This window comes from Pelodiscus sinensis, chromosome 4, assembly GCF_052426305.1.
Source record: "Pelodiscus sinensis isolate ZL-2025 chromosome 4, ASM5242630v1, whole genome shotgun sequence".
Taxonomy (NCBI): Eukaryota; Metazoa; Chordata; order Testudines; family Trionychidae; genus Pelodiscus; species Pelodiscus sinensis.
Window position 1 is genome coordinate 109,726,657 of NC_143055.1, and position 27,932 is coordinate 109,754,588.

General features: G+C 44.5%; 1 protein-coding gene across 2 annotated transcripts in view; it reads left to right on the forward strand.

The window, feature by feature from the left end:
* Positions 1–292: 292 nt before the first annotated feature.
* Positions 293–27,932, forward strand: part of PPA2 (inorganic pyrophosphatase 2) — a 48,001-nt gene continuing 20,361 nt past the window's right edge. The window contains exons 1-7 of one of the 2 annotated variants that reach the window (XM_006119315.5): positions 294–557; positions 3,486–3,550; positions 6,335–6,379; positions 13,791–13,844; positions 16,540–16,659; positions 18,754–18,840; positions 21,082–21,208. In XM_006119315.5, coding sequence (XP_006119377.3) covers positions 362–557; positions 3,486–3,550; positions 6,335–6,379; positions 13,791–13,844; positions 16,540–16,659; positions 18,754–18,840; positions 21,082–21,208 — 694 coding nt within the window. In that variant the 5' untranslated portion in view covers positions 294–361. Of the gene's footprint in view, positions 558–3,485; positions 3,551–6,334; positions 6,380–13,790; positions 13,845–16,539; positions 16,660–18,753; positions 18,841–21,081; positions 21,209–27,932 lie in introns of both variants that reach the window. The other variant, XM_014571623.4, reaches the window with a different exon arrangement.

Below are 27,932 nucleotides of genomic sequence, written 5' to 3' on the forward strand. Positions count from 1 at the left end.
CCCCCGCCCGAACATGTGTAAAGAGGGCCGAGACCGTCCTGCCATCCGCACCACATTGTCGCTGGTCGGGTGTGTGCGGAGAGCTGCCTCCCGCTGCTACCCGGCCAGAACCAGTGTGAGGCCGGATTGCGGCTTGAGCGTGGCATCATGCGTAGGCGGTAGCGCTGCAAAGGCCACCGGCGCACCCCCCCCCCCCATTCGCTTCCCCTCTTTTTGCCCCCTTCCCGCCGCACCCCACTTAGGTCCCAGGCCCTGGCAGAGCCAGCCACGGTAGCGGCTTCACGGCGGCCAGCGAGCATGCTCAGACAGGCGGCGGCCTGGGCGGGCGCAGGAAGCGGACGGAGCCGCGGCAGGCAGCAGCATGCGTGCGCGGCTCGGCCCAGCCTGGCGGGGGCTGCTGCAGCTGCTCTCGGCTCGGGGCTGCTCCTGCTCCGCAGCTGGGGTGAGGCGGCGGCTGGGGCAGCCTCAGCCGCGCTGCCGCTGGCTCAGCACCATGGCCCAGTACGGCACGGAGCGGCGGGGCCGGCCCCGCTCGCCCGAGTACCGCCTCTACTTTAGTAAGTAGCAGCCCCGCGGGCGCCGGGCTGGGGAGCTCCGCGGCGTTCGGCGGGCTCCGGCTGGCACGCTGCTTCCTGCCAGCAGTAGCTGGGGGGAGCGCCTTCGAGTTAGAGGAGTGAATGGAGAAAGCCAGGTGTTCGTCTCCCCCTGCCGCCCCGAAATGCTTTAGAGCTGGCCGGGGACGGTAACAGGCGCCCCCTGTTGCTGTGCCTGCCCCCAAGGGGCTTTGGGTGGGAGCCCATGGGGCTTTTGCCGCAAGTGACTGAACATTAGGATGTGCATAGATGCCTTAGCACCTTCTAGGCCTGGAGAGTTGGCCTGTGCAGGGGGGCTCTGTCTAGCCCTGACGGGTATTTGAATGCCCCAGGGAACCAACTTAAGACTTGTCTTCTCCCACCCGCCCCCCGAAGGTGAATTTAAAAAAGTGCATTCAAATTAGTGTAAAAAAAAAAAAGTCTCTCCTGTCCCAGTTGTGAAACTTCTGGCGGTAAGGACTGCCACCAACTGTGGGGCAACACACATAACCCAGGACGAAGATGAGAAGACAATTACAAATAAAAAAATAAGTGTAGGAAACTTTAATTACTTTAGCAGGAATAACACTATCTTGTGAGTTCATGCTCCTGATGTAATAGTGACTGCTCCAAATGTGTTGTGAGTAAAGGGAAATTTGCATCTGAAATGAGAACATCTGTTTTCCAGGGGGCCCCTTGAGTAGTCAGTATGTATGTAAATGTGAATGGAACTTTTAAGATATGTGTCACAATGGAAATATCTTTTATTGGACCAGCTTCTAATGCTGCACCCACCTTGTCTCACTCATGCCTTGGGACAACACAGTTACACCAACATTGCAAACAAAAAGCTGGTGTGTTTTAATTTCACACTTCATTTTTTAAATAGTTATGAAGATTAAAAAAATATGATTTTTCTCTTAACACTGTTTTTTATGTCATGGTGCTTCTATTACGTTCAATGGTTTACCTTGCTGTGAGAAAAATAGGCAGATTTAAATTGTTAGATGCACCCTGTCAGAAAATTGTCATGCTGACTCCACTCCAGGTTGGTTTCCAGTAAGCTTGATCTAGTCACCGTTACTTCAGTTTGAACAGTGGCCCATAACTGAAATTTGTCTCTTATTTGGTGGGATGTAATACTATGTTTATGTAACATTTGCAGAAACATGTGTTTCCGTTCTGCTGGGGTAGCTGTAGAGCAGTCCATATTGGTCAAATGGGGCCCAGGCCCGCACTCTCCTTTAATTGGAATAAAGAAGGGAGCAGTGGGTTCTGGAATTTGTGGTTTCTAAAACCTTGTCTATACTAATGTAGTCTGTCAACCTAAGTTACACAATTTCAGCTATGTGACTAGGTCTGCATACTGTGGTATTTTCACAACAGCTGATGCTCTCCCATGGACTCTGCTTACTCTTCCCATTTTGGTGGAGTCCCAGAGTTGAAAGGAGGGCTCTTGATGATTGATTTATTGCATATTAATTGACCCTGCTGGATTGATCACTGCCCTTCGATCCAGCCTGGACTTGCAAGTCTTAGGAGAGATACATCTCTCTACTGACTGTTCTGTTTTTTGCAAATGTGGTACGGTCATTGCGCTGTTAGCAAGCTGAGTAAGGAAAAGTTTGAGAACCCCCTTCGATCTACTTAGAAGTCTGTTTTCATGTGAGAGAGAAGACTCTCTCTTACAAGGCACTATAAAAGCCAATGAGAAGTTTGCCATGCAATTTTGTAAGACTGGACTTGTACCTTGGAGTCTATCATTGTGCCTTTTTAAAAAAAATGTGGCTATGTCTACACTCGCGGCTTCTTGCGCAAGTAATATGCAAATGAGGCTAAGCGTGAAATCTCGCCAAGCCTCATTTGCATACCTAATGAGCCACCAATTTTTTTCAGAAGAGGCTCTTGCACAAGAAGAAGCGTCTACACTGCCCCTTCTTGCGCAAGAAAAACCCACTTGCGCAATGCCGTTCTTCCTGTCAAGTAATAGGTGTAACTGATATATATTGCAGGTCAGAATTGGAACAATCTGTTTGTGGTAAATGATTTCTTTACTGATAAAATAGAGTTTATTTAAAATGACAAGCCCTGCTAAGGGAATACTGTAAAATTTTAATAGCTGCAACATCTTAACCTGCTATCTTTAAATTGTTGTTAAAAAATCTTGATTTATGAAGACATTATTAGCTGCTGAAAAGGAAGCTTGACGATTACTAAAATTTTAGATAATCTAAGAACTGTGTTTTATCATGTTTCCTGTCCACCCATAGCTCTGCATTGGAAAAATACAAGGTTATTAACATCTTTGCTTGGTTCATTTTGCCAAATGGGCTCAAAGGAATGAGTAGGTTGAGGAGAGGAAAAGGGTATAAAATAGCTGTTAAGGGACAAACCAAACTCATGTCTTTCGTCTTTAAGTTGACCTTTTTATCGTAAAATTTGGAGTTTGACTCCAGAAAAGATTTTGTTACAACATAAATTCCTTGGCAAAGTATTGATACAAAATATTCATAGATCATTTTCTATCTGTAATAATGGAAGCAATTAGGGATGTTAAAAAGCTTTTTTTTAGTGGGGGTGGTAAATGTGTAACTGCTGAATTTTTAGCGGTTACACGTTTATGTGCAGAGGCGGGAGGCAGTTCTGCAGGAGTCAGTGTGTATAGGGAGCCAGCTTTTAAGCCAGCTCCCTGTGCACATCAGCTCCTGGGAGATGCCTGCCCCCCTCCCCTGCTCTGCTGCCTCTGACACAGAGGCAGCAGTGGAAGAGGGAGGGACTTGTATGTAAGCATGACGGTAAACCTGCACACTATCACATCTTTAGAAGCAATAGGAACAGCTATATCAGTAATGTGGACATCTTTCAGCATGTTTGTTTTAGATTTGTAACACTTTTTTTGTTTTTTTGCCTCAGAGAATGCAGAGGGTAAATATATTTCCCCGTTTCATGACATTCCTCTGTTTGCTGGATCTAAAGAGGTATGTGTTTGAATCTAATACTCTTATTATTTCTTGACATGATGGATGGTATGTGCTCTAATGGTCAAATGCTGTTTTATTTTCCTTTTCAGTAGAAAACTTGTTTTATTTTTAGGAATTACTATAATAGATTCATATAATTTAGGACAAAAGGGACCTTTATGATGAAGTCTCATTTCATCCATAATACAGGGTGTTGAATTTCACCCAGTAATTTTTGCATGGAACTAAATAATTTGTGGTGGAACTAGAGAGTATCTTTTAGAAGATAGTGCAATTTTGATATACATATTCCAAGTGATAAGTCTACCGTATCTTTGGCAAGGTGTTCCACTTGTTAATTATCCTTGCTGTTAAAATCCTGTCATTAAGTGTGCTAGTCTAGAATACAGTTTCTACTATTACTATTGTTAAAAACGTATTTGTTTCACCAAACTCATGTAAATTGCCGTTTTTCTATGCCTATAATTAAAAGTATGCACTTTCTAGTATCAGCGGTTTTGCTGTAGATGAGGTTTACACAATATATCTTTATGTGAATAATATATTTAATTCTCAAAAGGCGTGTTGTAATTTGAAGGCAGCAATAATGCCCAAGAGAGGAGTGATAATCGCACCTTTAGAGAATTACAAGGCATGAGGTGCAGCCAAGCGCTTTCACGTATTGTTAGCCATGTTCCCTGGAGTTTCATTATTGTTGCAGTGAAATGCCTGTTTTATACGTCATCAGTGAGAATTGCCAATATGTAGTTTAGTCTGAGAAGACGTCTGCTTATTATGGTATACTAGCGACACAAACAGCTGGGGAAATTTTCAGCTCTCCCTTTTTTTAAAGGTTTGTTGCCTTGACTGTTTGTTTGATTTGTAGGATGGAACTTTGAGAAACTCTCTGCAGCTCTGTCATGTGCCCAGAGGGGGTTTCCTAAACAGATGCATGCTACCTCAGTATTGTTCTGTTTAATCATTTAAAACCAGGGATTAAAAAGTACCCAGTAAACCTTTGTGCAAGAAGACCGAAACTGCTGGTGAGAGGTTGATGGAAAAGACAAGAGTTAAAATGCCTTATAAAAGATGGTCTAAGACCCGTAACTTTACTAGTACCTCTTACTAAGGATTTTAAGAGATGGGTAATTGGGCAATTGTGAAGTCGATAAAATTTGTATTGACTACAAGATTAGTCAATAAGGGAAGGCACTCAGAAGGCACTTATCCCCGCTGCAGCTCTGCAGTTTAAATGTAATAAGAGCTGGGTATGCAGGCAGTCCGGCTCCTACTACGTTTAAACTGCAAAGCCACAGCAGGGGTAGCTCCTGTACCTGACGCAAGCCTGGACTGAGCCGGGCTTGTTCAGTCCTGGCTCATGCCAGGCCCAGCAGCCCCTGTCCACAGGGGGTGCCAGTGAGGAGCCTCTGTTTGCAGCCAGCCCCAGCCACTGCATATAGGGGCTGCTGCAGGAGCAGGCTCCCATGGTCCCCCTGCATTGCTTCCTCTGATAAGAGGCAGCAGTGTGAGGCGGGCGGGGGTGGGGTAGGGGGAACAGCAGCACTGCAGAGACGGTGCTGGGGGGAACCAGCTTATAAGACGGATCCCCCCAGCACCGGCTCCTGCTCCTGCCGCTGATATAGAGGCAGTGGTGGAAGGAGGGGAAGAAGTGTGAATAGTCAACTCAGCTAAGCTTATTGGGGAGTCAACTAATTGACTGCTCTTTTACATCCCTGCCTCTTACCATCCTTAGCTGCTTAGAAAGAGGAGGAAGATGAAATTTCCACTAGAATGCTGTCTTTGCATCTTCCTTTCAGTCTTTTTTTTGTTTTTGTTTTTTTTTAAACTGCCTCTGGCAAGCAGTTTTCTGATAAATTTGAAGCTCCTCTCATTCTGGCTGCGGGACAGGGGAAGAATTTATTTTCTTCTGTCCATCCAGAGCCTCCAGATTGCTGGGAGAGACCTGGGTCTCCACTGCTCTGATACCTCTCCCAGCGTTCTGCATGCTGTAAAGGCACTGGGGGAGGAAGAGACCTCTGTTGCTGTTACTGTCCTCTAGCCTCTCTGCCTTTTGGGTTTTGCTCACTTGTGAATAACTCCAGTGCCTGCTGCTATTTATAATGCAATTCACTGCTTTTGCAAGTAGGATGTTTAAAATAGTTATTATTGTAACTGTGTAGCCTGGGGAGCCAGCTGCCGCCCTGTGCTGCAGACTCTCATACAGAATCAGCAGTATCGGCTGCTGCCCAGATCCGGGAGAACCATCTGCCAGCCCACGCTGCAGCCTCTGGTTTGGGTTTAAACGATTACACTCTTACATCCCTATTTGCAAGCAGCAGGATGAAAATGACCTAGTTCAACAGTTTTGTGGCTGTCTCCAGGGATTTGTAAAGCAGCACTTAAACTGACCGGTCTTAATTTAACTCAGCTGGTATTTGGCAAAGCTGTGAGAAACTAGATTTGTCCCTTTCTGATTCCAGAAGATGAAAATGTATTTGCTCACATTTACAAGGTTATAGCCTTACAACCATGAGGAAATTTGAATGATTTTTAAATGAAAGATACAGTTATAGAAAATTGATGGATTATGTGCCCCCACCTCATATTCTCAAGAACTAACTTGCCACTCATGAGTAGATTTTTCAAGTCCTTTTAAAAATTAGTAGTATAGTCTGTGTGGAATCTACAGTATAGTAATTATTTATACGGACACCATAGTATTCTTTTCTCTAGCATGAATATATTTGGATTCAACTCCTGTAAGTGAGCGTTCTAAATGCAAATTTTTCTTTTTCTGTATAGGATAAGGAGGTTCCTGCAAAGAGATCAAAGATTAATGGAAATGAGGTACAGTTAGAAATTATTTTTCATTAAATGTAATTTTACTATGCTCTAGTTGTAATGGACACATTAGTGTAGGGCTTTCAGTCATGGTGGACAAAATGAGATCTGTTCAGTACCTTGCATCTTTTACTGAATACAACTGATAAACCTTCAAATACAAATGCCATGTGATGAGGTACCGCAGAGGGATTTTAATAGTCTTCTGTACAATTGGGCAAAAAATGTCAGTTTTTTCATTCATCAGAAAGTTCTAAAAAGACAAGTGTTTTTTTACATTTTTCAATAGAAGCTTTCTCCTGACAGTTGTGAAGTTGATGCAGTGTATTTTCTCTTATTACATTCAGAAGCCTGCTCAAGTAAACTTTTAATAAAATATTCACTATGTGCTCTGACAGCAGAGTAACATAAAAATAATTATAAATCTTTTCTGTTAAAGCAGTGATCTTCAATCTTTTTTTCAGTTGAAGACTCCTAAAAATTTCAAATGGAGATGATGACCTCTTTAAAAATCTTAGCTATAGTCTATGGACCCCCCAGGGGTCTGCAGTGCATACGTTGAAAAACACTGTTAAAGGAATATTAATTGTTGTGGGCCTAATTCCAGACTTTCCAGCTGTGTTTTAGACTGAAGACTGTTCTTTTTGTGAGATGTGCAACAGCGGAGGAAAGTAACCTGTGCTGCTAGCTAGAGAGAAACCAGTACTCAAAGTTTGTTTGTGTAAATGTTTGTGAAGGAGTCTGCTTTTAAATTATGCAGTCTGTAGTAAAGATTGTCTTGGTACCTAAGTGGGAGCATGGAATCATTTAAAGTAGCAAGTAGAATGTGAAAAAAAAAGTCACATTTGAAGGCCCAGATTTTCAAACGTGAGTTCTTAAAATGAGCTCTGAAATCCTTATTTAAGCACCAAAATAAGTTCTGAGTAACCAGCAATATCTTTGACCAATCAATTGTATTTCAAATATATATACATTTCTGCCACTCTGATAGCCAGGTTTGTATTTCCTGGCTCTGGTGTGGTCCTGTGCACTATCCATACATGTTCATTTGCTCACAAATACACATTAATTCTCTCTCTCACTCATAATTCATTTAACCCAAAAGTACGAGTTATATACCACATTTCAATTCCAGGATTTTTTTTCTACTGCTGATTTAAGAATTATTTAAGTAGGTGCAGCATTATTTACAAATGCAAATAAAAGATAAAACATAAGGAGGAGCCATATGACTGTTAAAAATGGGCGATGAGGCACTCACCAGTTTAGGACAGGAATACTATATTCAGTTGAAAAGGCAAGCAACATGAATACAAATTGTACAGTAGATAACCAAATTGCACACTTTTCCTAATCCCATCATAAGTGGCATTTTTTTAAATAACCACATGTGCTCAGGATTTTACTTATTCATTGGCATTTCTAGCAATAGGGTGCCTCCTAAAACTGTATGTTAAAATAAACTAGCCAAATGTGTCTTTGGTAAATCATGTGTACATCTAGTGGCAGTTTAGATACAGAAAATAGGAGTAATTTGGCATATAACTCCCGGGTTAATCAGATTTATTTTAAGATGTTCTGAGCACTTGTAATGTTGAAAAGGGGGCTACAAAATATTGATCTGCCTTTTGATGTAATTTAGTCTTTCATTGAAGTATGGACATACATCTTAGTAGTTTGAAAGCTCATCTTGCTTAGGTTAATTCAAAGGAGCAGCTGCCTGGAGCCCAGGGGCAGCTAGGGACTCTCCAGCTGATCCTGGAATCCACCTGCATTTTCCCAAGAGTCCCCAGCTGACCCCGGGCTCCAGGCAGCTGCACCTTTGAATTGCACAGATGCGTGGTTTAAAGGGACAGACGCTGAACAGCTGATCTGAGGTTAAACTGTGCGGTGACTGTCCCTTTGAACCACGATTGCCTGCACGATTCAAAGGGGCAGCTACGGGCAGCTATGACCCCGGGTTCCCCAGGAAATGCTACGGGGAGCCCAGGATCAGCTGGGGAGTCCCAGTTGACCCTGGGCTCCTAGTGGCATGCAGCATAGCATGGAGCCTGGGGTCAGTGGGGGACTCAATGAGATCTGTCTTATAAATATGGACAGCACACTGTGGTCATGATCACTGTACAGATTGAAATAGAATGTGTTTTGGGATGATCTGGCTGAGAGAGGACTGTGAATGACTTGTGACTTTGAAGAAAAATCTGAGAGACGTGACTGAGATTCCCTCTTGCATTTTTTACTTCATTTCTCAAGTTTGGGGAAGATGATGCAAATTTGGGACTACAGAGGCTGGCATTGAGCAGACTAGTGTATCAGCTGTGGAAATATATTCGTTAGTTCATTGACACAGCAGATCACTGGGAGCAAAAATTTGAGTAATTCATGTGAGTTACAGTGTGAACAGCACCTTTGATGCTGCCACCACCCACCTCAAGGCACCCACTTAAGGTTTAGGGTCCCAGCTTTCATCTCTGTTGTAGAGACCCCTGTTTATCTTAATTCAGACTGGGGATTAGGATGCAGTCCCTTCACCTCACTGTGATATCCCAGTAAGCCAGTCTGGCTACCAGCCAGAACCTGTGTGTTGCTGTCTGTCCAAAGGCTGGGAACGGCGTATTTCCAGCAGTTACACATTACCAAACAGCTCTTTTCAAGCTCAGTTATTCTTAAAGTAAAAGCATCATACAGAAGACACACAAAAACAATGAAAAGTACCTGCATGTTTATCAGAGTTCACCTCCACATCAGCATATTGATCTGATAGATGTCAGTCCTCCCACGGTGGGTTCTCCTGATTCCTGTGTGCTTGCTGAATCAAAAGAAAGCCACATGTCAGTTTAAATTCTGCCCCCTGCCAGTGGCCCTTTCTTTGGGTACGTCTACACTTGCACACTAGTTCGAACTAGGGATGCAAATGTAGGCGACTGAAATTGCTAATGAAGCGGGGATTTAAATATCCTGCGCTTCATTAGCATGATCTCGCCGGTGCGTTACTCTGCTCAACGGCTGTTTTGAAAGTGAAAGTGCGCGCTGAGACGCGTTAGTTCGAACCCTAATGTTACTCTGTTCAAACCAAGGGGTTTGATTCGAACTAATGCGTCCCGGCGCGCACTTTCACTTTCGAAACAACTGTTGAGCGGAGTAACGCGCCGGCAAAATCATGCCAATGAAGCGCAGGATATTTAAATCCCCGCTTCATTAGCAATTTCGGTCGCCTACGTTTGCATCCATAGTTCGAACTAGGGTGCAAGTGTAGACGTACCCATAGTCTGCTGGTCTCTGAAAAAGGCAGTATGAACTGGTAAATGCAAACCACCTCAGTGGGAGGCATCTTTCTGGAGGTGTTGACAACCTGAGTGATTCACCTTAATCATCCTCCCCTCTCTCTCCTCCCCCCTCCCCCTTCCCACACACACTGTTTGTATTTCCTGGAGGAGCTGTGGTAGCCCACCCCCCTAAAATTGCATTCAACTTGTGGTCCACGATACAAAAAACAGTCCTGAACTTAATGCAGTGTGGTCCCTGAAGATGTTACATGAGGTTGCAGTATTGCTTACATTTTTTACATGCATGTAAAAAGTCTCTCGGAGCATCCTAAGCAAGGTGACATTTTGGGACCGATCCAAGCCTTGTGCAACTCCAATGACATCAGTTTGGTGTTTCATCTTTCTCTTTAGGAAAGTATGCTGGGCATAGACATCTGGTAGCATAAGCGGGGGAAGGCTTTGCCTTCCCAAACTGCCAGGCATGGCCATGCCCCCACTCTGCCCCCCAAATGCCTGCTGTAGGCATTCTGGGGCCGGAGTGTTGCTGCCCCCAGCACCCGCCTTCCCCTTGCTCCTGGCAGGAGAAGCTGGAACTGTGAGGTCGCTGAAATTTTCAGCAGTTACTGACTCCTGCAGAGCCACTTGCCCCACCGTGTGTAAATGTTTGTGTGGGGAAGCAGCTTAAAAGCCAGCTCTCTGCGCATACCAGCTCCAGCTTACCCGTACCCGCATGCTGCTGCCTCTGATACAGAGGCAGCAGTGTGGTGGGGGGAGGGGGAAAGCTGTGTGTAACTGTGAAGGTTAATCACATCACTAGTCCTTTGAGATAGGTGTTACCTACTGTCGGGATGCATGTCGTGGGTGCCCCTCCTACCGTGGGGAGGGAGGGGCCTTCCTCAGGGCTACACCGCCCGTTTGCTCTGGCCCCTGGGAGGGACGTCCAAGGGGGATCACAGGAAGCCAGTGCCGCAGCCCGGTGGTCCTCCCTCCCTGGGGTGTACCTATCCCTGATCGGGTCTCAGAGCCCACGCACCAGGTTCCGGGGTCACAGTCTGCCCCCCGTACTCCTCCCCGTGGCCCACAATTCTTGGTACAAAGCCCTCTCCCCAGCTCGGAGGAGGTGGGACAACACATCAGTGTCCGGCTACTACAACAGGGGCCACTTTGGCCCTTTACAGGCAAATTCCTCCCAATCCTGTGGGGGATTGGGTAGGGGGGCCTGGGTCCGCCCCCACCTCTGGGTCCCAGCCCTGGGCTCTAGGGGTCGGTAGCGTTGACCCTTTAAGGCTGGAGAGGGATTCCTATCGGCAACTCTCCAACCACGGGGGCTTTAGCTCACCCTGGGCTATTTCCTACCAGTCTCCTTCCCCTCCCCAGCTCATGGCGGCGTACCTGGATCCTTGGCATCTCCATCTGAGGCGCCGGCCATTTCTGCGGGTAACACTCCTCCGGGGAGCCGCTCTGCCACCGGCTGGCTTTTCCCTGGCCGAGGGGTCTGTCCGCTTTCCTCCGGGGGTCTCCCTTCCTGTTCCTTGTCTGGCAGGGGGGCGGAGTCCCTCGCCCTCCAGTCCTGAGGGTGCTCCTCTCCCCCCTCAGCTTTCCGCACTGCCGGCGTTTAAAATGCCCGGCATCTGGCGCAAGCATTCGCTGCAGGGATGCGGGGGTGGGGCTTGGCAGCCGCAGTTCCCCGCCACCTCACTGGCACAGTGGCGGGGTGCCTGCGCGCCGTCCCACCTACTTGTACTAAATAGTCATTTCAAACCTTGTATTTAGAGGTGACTTTGTGAGATTGTGCAGGTCTACGCTTACAACTCTGCAGCTGTACTGGTGTAGCACTTCAGAGAAGACAATACAATACCGATGGGAGAGTCTCTCCCCGTTGGCATAGGCTATGTCTACATTTGCCATCTTAGTGCAAAAATTTAGCTTATTGCATAAAAATAATGCTAGCATTTTCACTGGAAGTCCACGTTGTGTTGAAATTGGTGAGTTTCAGCACAAAAATACGACCACCTCAATACGAGGTTTTTTTTGCTGCTTGTTCTGATGCTGTTGAGCTGACGTGTCAGCAGTCAAGACTCTTGATTGCTTTTGCTGGTCTAATTACCCTCTGGAGCTATCCCATGATACAGAGGGGAGTGGCCGCTCTTTGACACTCTGCAGTCTTAATAGCAGGGATGTGCCCCTCCCCTTGAGTTCCGTTCTGATAGTGGGTTGTGTCACTGCTTCAGGTCATAAAACATAAACAACTGTTGTGGAGTGCTCCTACTCCCTCCCGCAACGTGAACAGAGGCAGGCAGACAGAATGTAGCTCTGAAGAACAATGGAGGGAGGCAGGGGCTGAGGTTGGGGTTTCCTTCACCTCCTGCCTCAGGATTGGTTGCTTCCACCAGCTGTCTCCCACACACATCCACCCCACCACAATTATGACTGGCTTCATGTCTCAGAGCAGTGAATAGTGGGGTAGCTACCACAGTGCATGCCTCTCATTGGCGATACAGGTGCTGCATATGTGAACATGCTGTGACACCTGTGAAAAACAATGTGAATACAAACCAGCGTTTATTTTAGCACTTTTCTATCACTGACAGAACTCTCAGTGTAAAAAACTCTGCTGGTGTAGACATAGCCTTAGTTAATCTATCTTCACAAGAGCCGGTAACTGTGTTGACTGGAGAAGCCCTCTCGTTGACATAGCACTGTCTACACCAGGGATTGGGTTGGTATAATTAGGTCAGTCAGGATTGTGGATTTCTCACACCCTGTCGGTGCGACATAGCTACACCAATATGAGTTTGTAATGTTAACATGGCCTGAGTTTCCAAGACCTGAAAAAGAGCTCTGTATAAGCTTGTCTTTCTCGCCAGCAGAACTTGGGCCAATGAAAGATATTTCCTCACTCACCTTGTCAAACAGAAAATAAGACATAGGAACACAAGAATTGCCATATTCAGGGGCAGATTATAAAAGAGGCTTTAGGGATTGCAGCCTAGAGCCCTGAGCTAAGGGGGGCCCAAGATACAGACATTAATGCCCCTAAATGCTGTGACTATGCCTGGCTGGGGGGGAGGGACGTCCCACTCCTCAGCCCTATCTCCAGCCCACAACCCCCACCCCAGCTCCCTGCAGCACCCTACCTCCTATCCAGACCTCATACCTCCACCCTCAGTCTGCTCCTGCCCCTTATCTCCTGCCCATCCCTCACTCCTGATCCCCAGCCTGTGCCTGCCACCTACTTCTCACCCAGTCCTCTCACTCTCACACCCACTCTGCTCTTGCACGCTACCTCCCAGCAGCCCCCGCTCCCACACTGATTTTGTCCCACACTGATTTTGTCCTTGGAGCCTCGGGAGTCCCTCAAAAACTACTGGCTCTGGGTCTCCAGAAGAGTTAATCTGGCCCTGGCCATATGGATCAGAGCAGTAGTTCATTTTGCCCATTATCATGCACTCAGTAGGGACTGGTACCAGCTGCCAAAGCAATGAGCAGTAAACGATTATGGAATATTTTGCCCCAGGATAATTTCCTTTTAACCTGCATTAATTAGAGGTTAGATTTTGCCCTATTCTATTCTCTGTTGGCTCTCAAATACTGTGGAGATGAGTGTGATGTGAGTATTTACTAGTAGTGCCGTTAGCAATGTACCTACACATCTTTCAGTTGTTTGTTTTCTTACTCTCTTCTCCGAGGGTGAAGCATATGCGCTGGAGCGTCTTGATAAAATATGTGGCATTATTTTGTTCTGTGTTCATGCTTGAATTTATATTCTTCTAAAACTCCTGTTTATTTTTTCAATATCCATTTTAGGAAGAAACTGTCCAATCCTTTTTGAATCTTGCTAAGCTGTAGTCTTCAGTGACATCCTGTGGCTATGGGTTCCACTGGCAAATTGAGCATTTTGTGAAGAAATGTGTCATAGACCAGACTGAAAAGTATCATGGAGTTTTCTTTAGTCTTCCTTAGCAGTTAGCCCATCTTCTAACTTTGGGAAGATGGAATAGTGAGAGAAACCACAATGTTGCAAACAGGTGCATCTAGAAAATTACATACCTGAGTTGTGAGTGTTGGCAAGTATTGATATCAGATACAGAAGAAATAAAATGTTTATTACCATCTTAACTTTATTTTCAATACTTCATTTTTTTTTTTAGGTAATGTTTAACATGATTGTAGAAGTGCCTCGCTGGTCAAATGCTAAAATGGAGGTAAACCACCTTGGATGATTAAATATATAGATATTTGCAGAATTGATGACAATGGTTTCCAACATTTTAGATAGCTGGTTTATTCCGTTGTATCCTTATGCATAATTCCTTTCACTAGAAAGTTCCTTTACGGTTATTCATTCTGATGTTTTTCTTGTGAAAGTTGAACCTCTCTTGTCCAGCACCCTTGGGACCTGGCTGCTGCTGAACCAGAGAATTTGCCAAATCATGGGAGGTCGATATTGTCTAGCAGCTGTTGGCTGGAAACGGTGAACCAGAGCCAATGGGACCTGCGAGGCTCTGTGGCTGCGGAGCTATTAGATAAACAAACTAACAGATAAGTGGCCCATTAGCAGCTTTCTCAAAGTGGGTCTATGGCCCACTTTGAGAAACACTAATATAGATGCTTAGGCCTGTTTCATCTGTAGTATAGATAAAACAATTCCTAGATTGTATAGGACCTAACTTGTACCGTAGGTAATATATTCATTTCAGGGCTTGCTTCCCCAATGTTTTATGAAAGTTTGGCGGATAAAATATTAATAGCCTTCCTGTGCTAGTGCCCAGTCTGGACCTTAATTTTTTTTTTTCCTGTTACTGAAATGACTTTGAATGTTGGATTTTAATCTGTGTTTACTATCACGGTTCCTACTTCTAGGAATAATACTGCTATTTTTTTTCTTCTGCCAAATAATCACCTTAGACTTTAAGATGACATCAGGGGAAGGTTGTGTCTGCTTGCCAAATGCTCTAATTTCCCTGAACCAAGTGTAAGGCTTTAGTTGAAATCTGGGTTGCTTTTCAGTGTCTTTCATTGTCTTACCCAACACTTCGCTTCACCTCTGGCGGTATACAGAAGACTGCCATCCCATTAGTATCAGGTTCCAGTGTGGCTTCTTCACCTCAGACTTCTTGTGAGAGAGAAGAAATTGCTTCCTTTACGTTGCCATGCCAGCTTGTCATATAATTGCTGGGATATGGACATTCTTAGAATACCACTCCAGCAGAGATTATGTCAATGCCCACCAGTTTTTTCTCTTCCTACCCCCTCCCATGCTCCCAGATATCCTCCTTCAGATTGGACCATGGTAGGAAGCCAAACCAGACATAGGTCACCACATGTCAGTTGTGTGGATTCCTGGACTGCTCGCCCCATCATGGGAAGGCTTTCTTATCTGATCTACAGAATTTAAGAAACAGTTACTGAAATTTGCCTCTTCTGCTCCATCTTACTAGATCACATTTCCTTCATGTCACTCTGCCCCAACAGTTCACATAGTGGCCTTCCTTGATTTCCTTCAGGACATTCTCATTTTTGCAGTCCCATCAGCCTCTCAGCCAAGACATTCTGACAACAGCAGGCAGGAACCAAATTATTCTGCTAATTTATATTGCTTGTCTATCTTAAGTAACATCGCTAATCTCAGTGGAGTGACTCCCTTTTTCGCTGGTAGGATATGGCAAAAGGCAGAGTAAAATCCTGACTGAAACCAGAATTGCAGAGTCATAACATTTAGAGACTGCTTTGTGTTTATACAAGAAGCAGATCTGTAATTAGAGACACAGTGCCCAGCTCTGACCTGCTGTAAATAGGTGGAACTCGTTTGGAAATCTATGGACCAATTTCAGTGTTGATTGAAATGGTGGTATATGTCACATGCTTAGCATAAACAGGTCAGAAAACATTTGTAAGTAGCAAAGTCAGACTTGTCTACTTGTAATAAGCTATTCTGCAGTAGATCCCCATATGGAGATACTTGTTTCAGAACAAGAATGCCTTTTTCTGATTTAACTTAATTTGTTACCAAATTTGAACCAGTTTGGTATTCACGAGGGGTATATCTAGACTGGCCAGTTTTTCCGGAAAATCAGCCGCTTTTCTGGAAAAACTTGCCAGCTGTCTACACTGGCCACTTGAATTTCTGCAAAAGCACTGACTTCCTACTGTAAGAAATCAGTGCTTCTTGCGGAAATACTATTCTGCTTCCGTTCAGGCAAAAGTCCCTTTTGCACAAAGCTTTTGCGCAAAAGGGCCAGTGTAGACAGCTCAGATTTGTTTTCCGCAAAAAAGCCCTGATTGCAAAAATGGCGATCGGGGCTTTTTTGCGGAAAAGTGCGTCTAGATTGGCACGGACGCTTTTCCGCAAAAAGTGCTTTTGTGGAAAAGCGTCCGTGCCAATCTAGACGCTCTGTTCCGAAAATGCTTTTAACAGAAAACTTGTCAGTTAAAAGCATTTCCAGAAAATCATGCCAATCTAGACGCAGCCTGAGTGTGAAGAACAAGCATAACTTATATGCTGTGGGTAGAGAAAGCAGGTGGTATAGGAGAACAATGAACAGATAAACCAGTTTTCAGTCATTGTCAAAGGCCTTATTGTCCTATCTGGGCCCTTATTTATGTTACTGCCAAATTTGGCCCATAATGTGCAGAGCTTCCAACCTAAATCCCCTTCAGTGTTTGTATCTGACCACATGAGACTCCTTGCTTGTCTAGGTCCAGATTTCCCCCCCCCCACGAATACTTCATACCAAACCCTAAAACATTAACAAGTCTGTGTTTGAACATGGCCCTAGAGAGTTTCTGAGGCTATCACACCTTAATGCTTTCCATGCTCTCCCCACTGCCCAAAATGCAATTAATTGCTGTGCATTTCAGAATTCTTATCTCACTCTCTCTCTTTCACAATCTGCTTAGATTGCCACCAAGGAACCATTGAATCCCATTAAGCAAGATATAAAGAGAGGCAAGCTTCGATATGTGGCCAATATCTTCCCTCACAAGGGTTATATATGGAATTATGGTGCCTTCCCTCAGGTAACATTTTTGTTATAATGGTGAAACCTTCCTGTCTTCTGTATAAATTGCCTTATAAATCCTGAGTATTGCCTGAATGCAAATAAGTTGCAAGAAGGACATTTTGTTCAGTAGATTTGTAAATTAGGAATTTTTTTATGCTGAGCTTTATTGTGTCCATAAATTTTGATCAGATTTGGGGAGCAAAAGCGTAAATGTGTGTGTTATTTCTGGAAGGAGTTAAGTATTTAAGGAGCCTTGAATTTATACTTTTTACTTCCCTGAACTATGTGACAAAGGATTATGCTGTCATCATCTTGTCATTCAAAAGTACTTTAAGTAGTAGTAACATTTTTCCCCTTACGCAAGGCTCAGTTAGTAAATTCATATAGGCCATTCATATATGGCAGTATAAATAGAAATAGAATTTTTTTAATGTCTTTGACAAAAGAAAAAATATGGGCACTTTTGTTTTTGAGTTTAAACATTAGTTACCTTGACTCATTTTACTTTGAACTTTTAGATTTGGTGGATTATATTTAATTTAAAATGTATGTTTTGTGTTTTTAAAAAAGGTGGCTGAAAATCCAAATTTGGTGCCAATAATGTTTTGCAAGTTTGCTTATGACCAACCAATGGGGAAACACTTGAGGGTACCTTGGAAGTAGTTTCACTATCACCCTCTTTTCTTCTTCCCAAAGTCCATATTTTTGGGGAGGAGGATGTGCGTGTGCATTTCCCCCTGTCATTTCCAGTAGTTTGGTTACTTCAAACATGGAAAAGAAAAATCTTTAAAGAGAAACAATTACCTGTTTCAGCAGATATAAAAAATAAGAAAAATAATGCCACTTGTAGCAGAAAAATGGATACAGATGACAAACTTTTTCTAAATGTGGAAATAATTAAGTTTTAAAACAGTTCCTTTAATTAAAGAAAACAGCAAACCAAATGTTGAGCACATATTTTAGAAACACATCCAATCTTGATTTAGCCTTTGTACCTGAAGAGGGACTTGGAGGGTGTGGCATTTAAAGTACCAGTGCTCAATCAGCTATCTCACCCAGGCTCATAAAATCTGTGGCCTTTCTTGAGCTAAGTTTGCCTGTTGCTGTAAAAAGGAGAGGTTGCATTTTTCTTTCTTAGCGTTTTATTAATCTGTGTAATTTATGGATAAATTAAGGGTTCTTCTTCGGGTAGTCCCCATGGGTGCTCCACGTCTGGTATTGGGCTTGTCCCGGTGCCGCGAATTGGAGGCTTGCCATAGCTGTATTCGGCTGGACTGTGTATGCGTGACTGGTGCTCAAGGCCGTTCACGCCTTTTATCTCCGCGCGCGGTCCGGCCCCTCTCCAGTTCCTCTCAGCTGCCTCTGGTTGTGGACGGAGCTCTCTCCTCTCCTCAGAGTTGTTCAGATACTGTCAGTAGTTTAAAGAAAATTTCATTAGCCGTTATCTGTTTTCCTTTTTTTCCTCTTACCTTTACCTGTTTAAAGGAAAAAAAAGTAGAAAGAAAAGACGTTTATATAGTTATCATCTCTGTTAGTGTTGTTTCCGTTGTAGTTCTTAGTTGGCAGGCTAGCCACCTCAAAAAAAAAAAAAAAATACAATAAGCAGTACACAAACGGAAAGCGGGCATTAGCACAATGCGACGAGCACTCACAGCAGCAAAATGCCAGGCTCCCCCGGTTTTAAAAAGTGTTCTATGTGCTGGGAGGCAATGCCTGTCTCAGACGGCCACACCGCCTGTATTAGGTGCCTTGGTGAAGCGCACTTGCTCCATAAAGGCACCCACTGTGCAAACCTAACCACCAGAACCCACATGGACCGGGAGAGGCACCTGAAGATTCTTTTATTTGATAAGGCACTAATGCCTTCAGATGCCTGCTCAGCAGACCCTGGCCTCGATACGGGGAAGAGGCGGGCTTCCTCTCTAAAGGCTACCTCTCCGAAGAGGAAAAGACCCTCTCCAGCCAGATCCCTGCCAGTTGTCCTGCAGACGCAGGTGATAAGCCCAGCAGGTCCGGCTCCACTACCGGCACCACACGTATGTTAGTGTTTTATTAATCTGTGTAATTTATAGATAAATTAAGGGGTTTGTGTTTCTCAATCCTTTCACAGACTTGGGAAGATCCATGCCATAAAGATAAGGAAACAGGGTGCTGTGGAGATAACGATCCCATTGATGTGTGTGAAATAGGCACAAAGGTTTGTTGTAACAAACACAGTTATTTTAATATTTGGGTGGAAGCCATTGACCAGAGGGAATGGGTTATACTATTTGTGGCTAGGGGATGGCTAACGGATGAGCAAGATTCCTATGGAATCTGAGAGGAAACTGAGGGTTGCTTGTGTTAGTAGGGAAAGTCCTGGCGCTCACTTCTGGTTTGTGTCTTATGTTCCTAAAAGCTCATGTTTCAGGTGGCCACTGGCAGGGGGTCAGGAAGGGATCCCTCTCCATGCCTACCAAATACCCTGGAATTGTTTTTATCTTTTTTCTGAATTATCAGGGAGGGCCATGGTTGGAGATGGCACGTTAGATGGGGCAGGCTAGAGGTCAGAGGTACCACCAATGAATCTCGTTCTCTTTTAAGTGCTTGACGGTCTTGTTTGCATACTCCGGGTTTAACCAATGGGTTGAGAATAAGAAAATTTTCAGATTGGCGTTGACCTTGGGGAGGGAGGGAGGGAGAGGGAGAGAGAGAGAGTGTGCGTGTGTGTCTTTTTCTGCAGTAATGAGCTGGCACAGTTTACTTGCCAGAAGTAATCATTTTGCTGCCACGGTGGGGTGTTCAGCACTGTTGTACCGTCATCCTTTGTAGTCTCTGCCTGTGGCACACAGTAAACTAGTCTCTTGTGGATTGTAATGCTTTGGTCTCATTTCATGTGTTAGGTATTATGTGCAGATAGGGATGCCCTGTGATGTACAGAACGTCAGACTAGATGTTTTAGTGGTCTATTCTGGCTCTCAACTCTGTGAAAGGTGGATTTTGGAGAGGAGAAAAAAGAACCATCATGTTTGGCAAAAGCTTGGGTATGGAGTGAGACGATAGGAGATAAAAATGCCCTCTTTTATACTTAGAACTCTCAAGGGCAGTAGAGTTTTTAATGGCAATAGAAAAGGTAAAGATCTTTCTCTTTTGCCATGTCGAGCTTGAATTGCCAGTGGGAGAGCTAGGAACATGAGTCAGAAAAACACATGTGAGATAGGAGTGAAGGGGTTAGATTAGGCAAAAAGGCAGATTTGGGAGTTACCTTTTTAGGGATGGTAGTTGAGGCCACCCACAGATGAGAAGGGAAAGAGGGTTTAGTGTAGCGCTTATGGGATGTTGAATGAAATGAATGGAGAAGGGGACTCCAAAGGATTGTTTGGAGCGGTAAGTTGGTTACAGCATGGAGGGAGAAAAATTTTGAAAGTGTACAAGACGTAGAAGGAAGGTAGCAATCATTGGTTGTGTTGAAGGTGATGGATATATGAAGGAGAATGAGTTTTCAGAAGATGCCCTTTTGACTGTGGCAGAAGGAGATAATTGCTAGTGAGTAAATAAAGGCAGAGGAGAGGAGGACATGAATTGGGATTAAAAGAGGTTCAAGACAAAATTGGAGTCGAGGAATATGCTGCAGCAGAAAGAAACCTCACATTCATGGAACTTGAAGAAGAAGAGAGAGATGAGGTTGTATTTGGAGAAACCAGGGTGAATGTAGAGTGTGGAGGGAGGTGCATGTTTGAAGAGAGAACAGCTCAGTAGTTGGGATGGGGACAGGAGAGGTAGGTAGAAGGGATTAGAAGATGAATGAGTGGTAAAGTAAATATAAAAGGAAAGAAAGAGAATTCTTGCTAGAATGTGTCAGTTTTCTCCTGGAAGAAATTACCGAGTTACTGCATGGAGAGTTGGAAGAAAGAATCAAAGGTGTGGAAAGAGTGCAGAGTAGGCGTAGAAATCTGTTGGGGACAGGAATTAAAACTGGCCAAGAATGTGGCAGAGTTGAAAAAAGAAAACAACTATTTAGTCTCTTAGGCTGTGTCCAGACTCAGGGTTTTTTTTGAAAAAAGTAGCCTTTTTCGAAAAAAACTTCACCTGCGTCTAGACTGCAGCCGCGTTCTTTCGAAATTAAATCGAAAGAATGCGGCTTTTCTTTCGCCGGTGGTAAACCTAATTCCACGAGGAAGAACGCCTTCTTTCGAAAGTGCTCTTTCGAAAGAAGGCGTTCTTGAAAGCAAACAGGCTTTTTAGAAAGAGAGCATCCAGACTCACTGGGTGCTTTCTTTCGAAAAAGCGGCTTGCTTTTTCGAAAGTTCCGCGTGCAGTCTAGACGCGCTCTTTTGAAAGAGCCTCTTTCGAAAGAGGCTTGCAGTTTAGACATAGCCTTAGAGGAAAGCAAAAAGGTTGTGAAATGTGTAGGCTTTTCTCCTACTTTGAGAGAGAAATTCTGCTGGTGTGCTTTCAGGTTCGCTGTCCTGGTGAAATCATTCAGGTAAAGGTTCTTGGTGTTTTGGCTCTTATTGATGAAGGAGAGACGGATTGGAAGATTATTGCCATCAGTGTGGATGACCCAGAAGCCCAGAAAATTCACGGTAAATGTCTTTACTTGTCCTTAAAGCATCTGTTTCACTTCTGAGGCACAGGATAAACCTAAAATTTGGAATTGGTAATATGGAAATGTGGCCTACATTACTAACTGTGAACCTCTAGATTTAAATATTTGCACTTCGGTTTTGATTGCATGGCCAGTAGAGAGACGATTGACTTTGACACACAAAGGATGAGGTAAGGTGGACAGTGTAAAGGAAAGGGAGCACGTATTCATCTACTTTCAGTTGCTTGCACTTAAGCGTCTTCTTTAGGTAATGCACATATGTATCTCCCACTAAGCTTTAGAAAGGCTATTGCTCTCTCGGTACTTTATGAGATGATCAGTCTCACAGAGGACCTTGTTGAGAGAACATGACTTTTGAAACATGACAATCTTTGTAAGGAGTTGAGATAATTGTAAAGTTTAACATTTTGAATAGGGCTGTCAATTAATGCATGTTAACACCTGCAATTAACACAGGGCAAAATTAACGTGCATTAATCTAGGGTTACCATACATCTGTTTTTTTCCGGACATAACCTCCTTTTCACTTGTTATATCTCTGTCTGGCCGGCTTTTTTAAATGAAAAAAAAAATCCGTGATTTTGCCCCGCAAATGGGATCGGGGAGGGGGTGGCGGCACGTGCCTGTCTAATGGAACATTTGGAGCTGCATACCTGGACCGTTCATGGCTGCTCTGTGCATGCGCCCCAGCGCCTGGAGGGAAAAGCGTAAGGCTGGGGTGGCTCTGGTGAGACCTAGGGTAGGTCTGATGTTGGCGGGGGGGTAGGAGGGGGGTTGGCTTGGCTTCTCCCACAAAGTCACTGCATTACCCTCAGCCCCGCTAGGTTATTTCCCCAGTTCTGTGGGAGGGGTGGGGCATTGGGTTAGAGCATGGGAGTTGAGGGGGGGTGGCTGGTTCTGGGGGTGGGCAGGGGCACTGGGTTAGACCACGGGAGCTGAGGGTGCCTGGCTCTGTGGGAGGGGTGAAGGCATTGGGTTGGAGCGGGGTGGGGTGGCAGTATTCTTATTATCGTTTAACAGTGTGATTAATTGCAATTACTGTTTTTTAATTGCTTGACAACCCTAATTTTGAAGCTTCTACACCCTAATTTACATTGGTTGTATGAAGTTTTTTTGCGTATGGTATTTGGGTAGGTCTAACTTTGCACTCTGAAAATGCCCAATGTGGAAAGGTGTTGACAACACGACTCCCACATAATTGAGAATTGTTACACTTATGACATTAGTTAGTAGTCTCATTTTAGCTATTTGTAATTCATGTTGCAAAATTATTATTGCAATGACTTCTAACAAAGTCTTGTTATTAGTGCCAACAGACAAGGTAGCGATTAAAGGAACCCATCTAACTTTTAAAACAATCCACATTTGTGTGAAAAGCTTTTATTTGCAATTATGACATAGTATGTACTAATGCTGAAATAAATGCAATGAGAAAAATCTTTGTAAGTGTTTATTTTCAGTATTATTAGCCATTCATCCAGTAGTTTGTTTTGTTTGGGTACTTCTTTGCACAGTAAAAGTAAAATAAATGTTATCGATATAGATATAGATTTATGTAGGCACAAAAAAATGAGTAGTAGGATTCCAAGGCAGGTCTAGTGTCTGAAATGACCTTTAACATATTTAAAAAAAAAATTGGCTAGATTTCAGATTGGCAGGGTTGCATTAAAGTGGCATGATAATAGAGATGGTCCCAATCCCACAGGTGTTCCCATCAGAAGTTAAGAGTATGTTGTCAGTGTTTTGCATGGTGGTTGTGCTGTCCGTATCCTGTAGTTAACAGGGCTTTTTTCTCTCTCAAAAATAAAGTCCCTGGGAATCCAAGGACTAAAATCTTGTGCAAGTCTTACATAATCGTTGTCATGGTAATAATTATGTTCTGAGGCTAAGTATGCTTTGTACTTTTAGATACATGAGGTCAGGACTTACCCTTTTGTTGGGATAGGGCCTATTTTAATGGTCTGTCTGCTGTGACGGATGTATCCAATAGAGTTCCAGATGTCTGCAGAATTATGCTGCTCAGCCATTGAACCATTTTCCTACTGGCTGCATGCAGTATTAAAGCAAGTTGTTATCCGCATCAGTGGACTGCTACCTAGATGGCCCTCACCTTTTCATTGTTCTCTCAGGTCACCGTGACTTACAGATTACCTATGACTGATGGAGGGATAAGGAAGCTCTTGGGCTGGCAAAATCACTGAGGCTGATAAATTGTGTTTCTGCCTTTTCATGTTGTGTGTGTTACAGAGAAACAGAAGCTTAGTTTAGGGAAAGGCTGAAATGTCTCGTCCTGCAGCTTCATCAACATGAGGATGACTCTCAGACCTATGACTCTTTCATCAAAACCCCCAGATACCTAACTCTTTTTGCTTTTGCAGTGAGCAAAATGGCTCAATCTGTATGAGACAGAACGGATGCTAATGCTATAAGGAAGCGTCTACATGAACAAACAGGTGATGATGATGTGCTTTCTGTCTAAGAGGCTTACCGGTATGGCTCATAGTTGCGTGGTCATCTGTGGATTTTCAGAGTACAGCTATAGCACATACAGGCAGTCCCCGACTTACGCGGATCCGACTTATGTCGGATCCGCACTTACGAACGGGGCTTTCTCGCCCCGGAAGTCGGGGCGAGAAAGCCCCGTTCGTAAGCTGCTCCAGTGCCCCTGGTCTGCTGGAGACCGTCTCCAGCAGACCAGGGGCACCGGACGGGTTCCCGCGCTTCTGAGGCTTTGCCAGAGCAAAGCCTCAGAGGCGCGGGACCCCCCCGCGGCTGCGGCTTCAGTCCGGGAGCCTGTGGTCTGCTGGGGACCGTCCCCAGCAGACCACAGGCACCCAGATTGAAGCAGCAGCAGCGGCGGTTCCCCACGCCTCTGAGGCTTTGCTCTGGCAAAGAGCAAAGCCTCAGAGGCTCTGCTCCCCGTGTCCCTGGTCTGCTGGGGGGGGGGGGGGGGCGCAGCTAGTGTGCTCCCCCCCCCCCAGCAGACCAGGCTTTTGTTTTGGACTCTGGGGCAGAGCAGCTGGGGCGCTGCCGTTTGGTCCTGCAGCGCCCGCTCTGGGCACTACTGGACCAACCCGGCAGCACCCCAGCTGCTCTGCCCCAGGTCCTGATTCAGCTGCTGCTGGTCAGTTTCAGCAGCGGCTGAATCAGGACGCCTGGGGCAGAGCAGATGGGGTGCTGCTAGGTTGGTCCAGTAGCACCCAGGAGCGGCGCTACTGGAGCAACCCAGCAGCACCCCAGCTGCTCTGCCCCAGGCGTCCCCAAGTCAAAGCTTCTGCTGAAACTGACCAGCGCTGACTACAGGAAGCCCCAGGCAGAGTTGCTCTGCCCCGGGCTTCCTGGAATCAGCTGCTGATCAGTTTCAGCAGCAGCTGACTTGGGGACGCCTGGGGTTCTTAAGTTGATTCTGTATGTAAGTCAGAACTGGCGGTCAGTTTCAGCAGTGTCTGAATCTGGACGCCAGTTCCGACTTACATACAGATTCAACTTAAGAACAAACCTACAGTCCCTATCTTGTACGTAACCCGCGGACTGCCTGTACATCCTCTTTTGATCTATGTTTGGTTTGGAGGCTACTTGGTCTTTCCCATGTACCTTGTCTCCACGGTTTGAACTTGACAGTCCTGAGAAATAACTCTGAAGCTTCAGCTAACCAGCCACAGTATAGTTGCTTGTAAATAGGAAGGCACACCTGGTAAGAAGAGGTAAATGATTTGCGATTCAGTTATCTGACAGCATCTCTCTGTTAGCTTCCCCATATATCCCTCTCTCAGAAACTGAGATCTGTGGAGTTGCTGTCAATGCTTGCATCAAAGTTTACAGTGTTCCATAATGTTCAGAGGTTATCAATATACATTTTATAATAATTAAAAAATACCTGGTGGCCAGCTAAATGATCTGACAAAGCAATTATGATTCAGGCTTTGGACAAAGCTTTTTCTTTTTTAACCTTCTACACTTTTTTTTTTTTTTAAACCAGAAAGTAAACTGATTAAGAAATAGTTTAGTATGACCAAAATAAAATACGGGAGGGAGGAGGCAAAGCCATGAGCATTATTTAACATTTAAATCAAAACCAGATTTAAGACCACACTAGTGTACTGAGTAACATTCTTGTCATAAAGGATTGGGTGCTTTGGTGACAGAACTCCAGTTTATTTGAAAATGGGCTATTTAATCTCTTTAAAATACCCACCAAAAATGTGATATGCGCACACACAATTTGTGTTTTGAAACAATCAGGTTTACTCCAATGCATCCATTTTTCCTTTTCTACAAGATGGACCCTAATATAGAATGAACAGTTATGGCAGTTCATGCCAAGGTCCCTATGCCTCAGTTGAATACTGATAAATACCTTTACAAAGCTGAAATCAGCTAGGCTCACCTGTGAGTGTGAGCTTTTTAAAATAATCATAGAATACTAGGACTGGAAGGGACCTCCACAGGTCATCGAGTCTAGTCCCCTGCCCTCATGGCAGGACCAAATACTGTCTAGACCATCCCTGATAGACATTTATCTAACCTACTCTTAAATATCTCCTGAGATGGGGATTCCACAACCTCCCTGGGCAATTTATTCCAGTGTTTAACTATCCTGACAGTTAGGAACATTTTCCTAATGTCCAACCTAAACCTCCCTTGCTGCAGTTTAAGCCCATTGCTTCTTGCTCTATCCTCAGAGGCCAAGATGAACAAGTTTTCTCCTTCCTCCTTATGACACCCTTTTAGATACCTGAAAACGGCTATCATGTCCACCCTCAATCTTCTCTTTTCTAAACTAAACAAACCCAATTCTTTCAGCCTTCCTTCATAGGTCATGTTCTCTAGACCTTTAATCATTCTTGGTGCTCTTCTTTGGACCCTTTCCAATTTCTCCACATCTTTCTTGAAATGCGGTGTCCAGAACTGGACACAATACTCCAACTGAGGCCTAACCAGCACAGAGTAGAGCAGAAGAATGACTTCTCGTGTCTTGCTCAGAGCACACCTGTTAATTCATGCCAGAATCATGTTCACTTTTTTTGCAACAGCATCACACTGCTGACTCATATTCAGCTTGTGGTCCACTATAACCCCAAGATCCCTTTCTGCCGTACTCTTTCCTAGACAGTCACTTCCCATTCTGTATGTGTGAAACTGATTGTTCCTTCCTAAGTGGAGCACTTTACAGTTGTCTTTATTAAACTTCATCCTGTTTACCCCACCTGAAATCAGAATCAGAATTCAACAAACAAAATTCAAACAGTCGAGCAAACTCACTCACACCAAAAGCGAGTACTCTCACTCTCACCGGGTAGCCTGTTCAGCGGCGGGATCTCTTGCGGTCCCTCTCAAACTCCCCTGTCTGCAGCCCCCGTCCGTATTAACATTATAAGAATCTGTTTAGTGTGTAGAGTTAGAGTGCCTGTGGTTTGCTGCCTGCATTAATCTGATTTATAAAATCAGTGCCCCATGGTATAAGGTAATAATTAATTACTCACATTGTAAACCTTTAAAATGGTGTAAATCACCAAAGAGAAGCATTAACGAGTGTGAAGTTCTGGTCTCCAGCAGAAGCTGTTGTGTTGTGCCTGACAAGGAAGGCTATCCACACAAGATGGATTAGAGTGCAGCGTTAAAGAGAACAAAATATTTATTTGTTTATTCCCCATAAAGATAAGTCTGGCAAGTGAATTGCTGTCATCAGCTGAGTTTGAAGCACAAAGCAGAAAGGGGGAGAGAGAACCCCTCCCCCCCACCAACAGAGAGTATCTTTATACTACTTGGACTCTGAGGGGGGGACATAAAGGATTGGTTTCGGTCTCTAAGAATAAGGAAAAGATCCCTGTTGCTTAGTCTGGGTTAGCCATAAAGGACGTATAGTGCTTGTTTATTATGCAACCTTTTATCGCTTTTTAAAACTTAAGATTGGAATTCATTTATATGTATATTTGTTTATCTGTTTTGACCATCTAAATAATTCCCTCATTTCCTTATCCCATATTAAGAAATGTTTAGATAGATTGTAGCCAGTCCTTTAATAAATTGTTGGTCAGAGATCCAACATGCAGTTAACCTGGGATAAGTGCCTGGTCTTTTGGGACTGAGAGTAACCTGAATATTGCTGTGAACTGTGGGGGAAGAGTCCATCTGTCACAAATAGGCTAACCTGGATGGCAAGAGACTTTTGGGTGGCAAGGCTCAAGGGGACGCCATGTTAAGGTTGTCACAGCCCCTGAGGTGTTTACACTTCGTAACTGTCTGGTGAAGTGTAGAATTCACAACCAATCTGGGTTTTGTGCCCTGTTTTCTAACAGTCTGCCTCAAGGTTGGTACTCATGCTGTTGAGTCACAATGCAGGGCAGCTTGCCAGATGGGGACTAGACAGCTCTGAGGATATGTCCCCATAGCAACCAGACACCTGTGGCTGGCCGTTGCCAGCTGATTCTGGCTCAAGGGGCTCAATCTGTGAGTCTTTATTGCTTTCTGTGCTTCTGGGTTTGGTCTGAAGCCTGGTCCCTGTGACTCTGAAAGATGGGACGATCCTAGGGCTCAGATTCCAGTCTGAGCCTGGAAGTCCACATTGTAATAAAACAGCCCTGGAGCGTGAGTTGGCTGGCACGGGCCAACCAGGAGTGTCTGGTTGCTGTGTAGGCATATTCTGAGAAGCATCCTTCTACCAATCAGAAAGTAAGGTGGGTAAGTATAAGAAACACTCA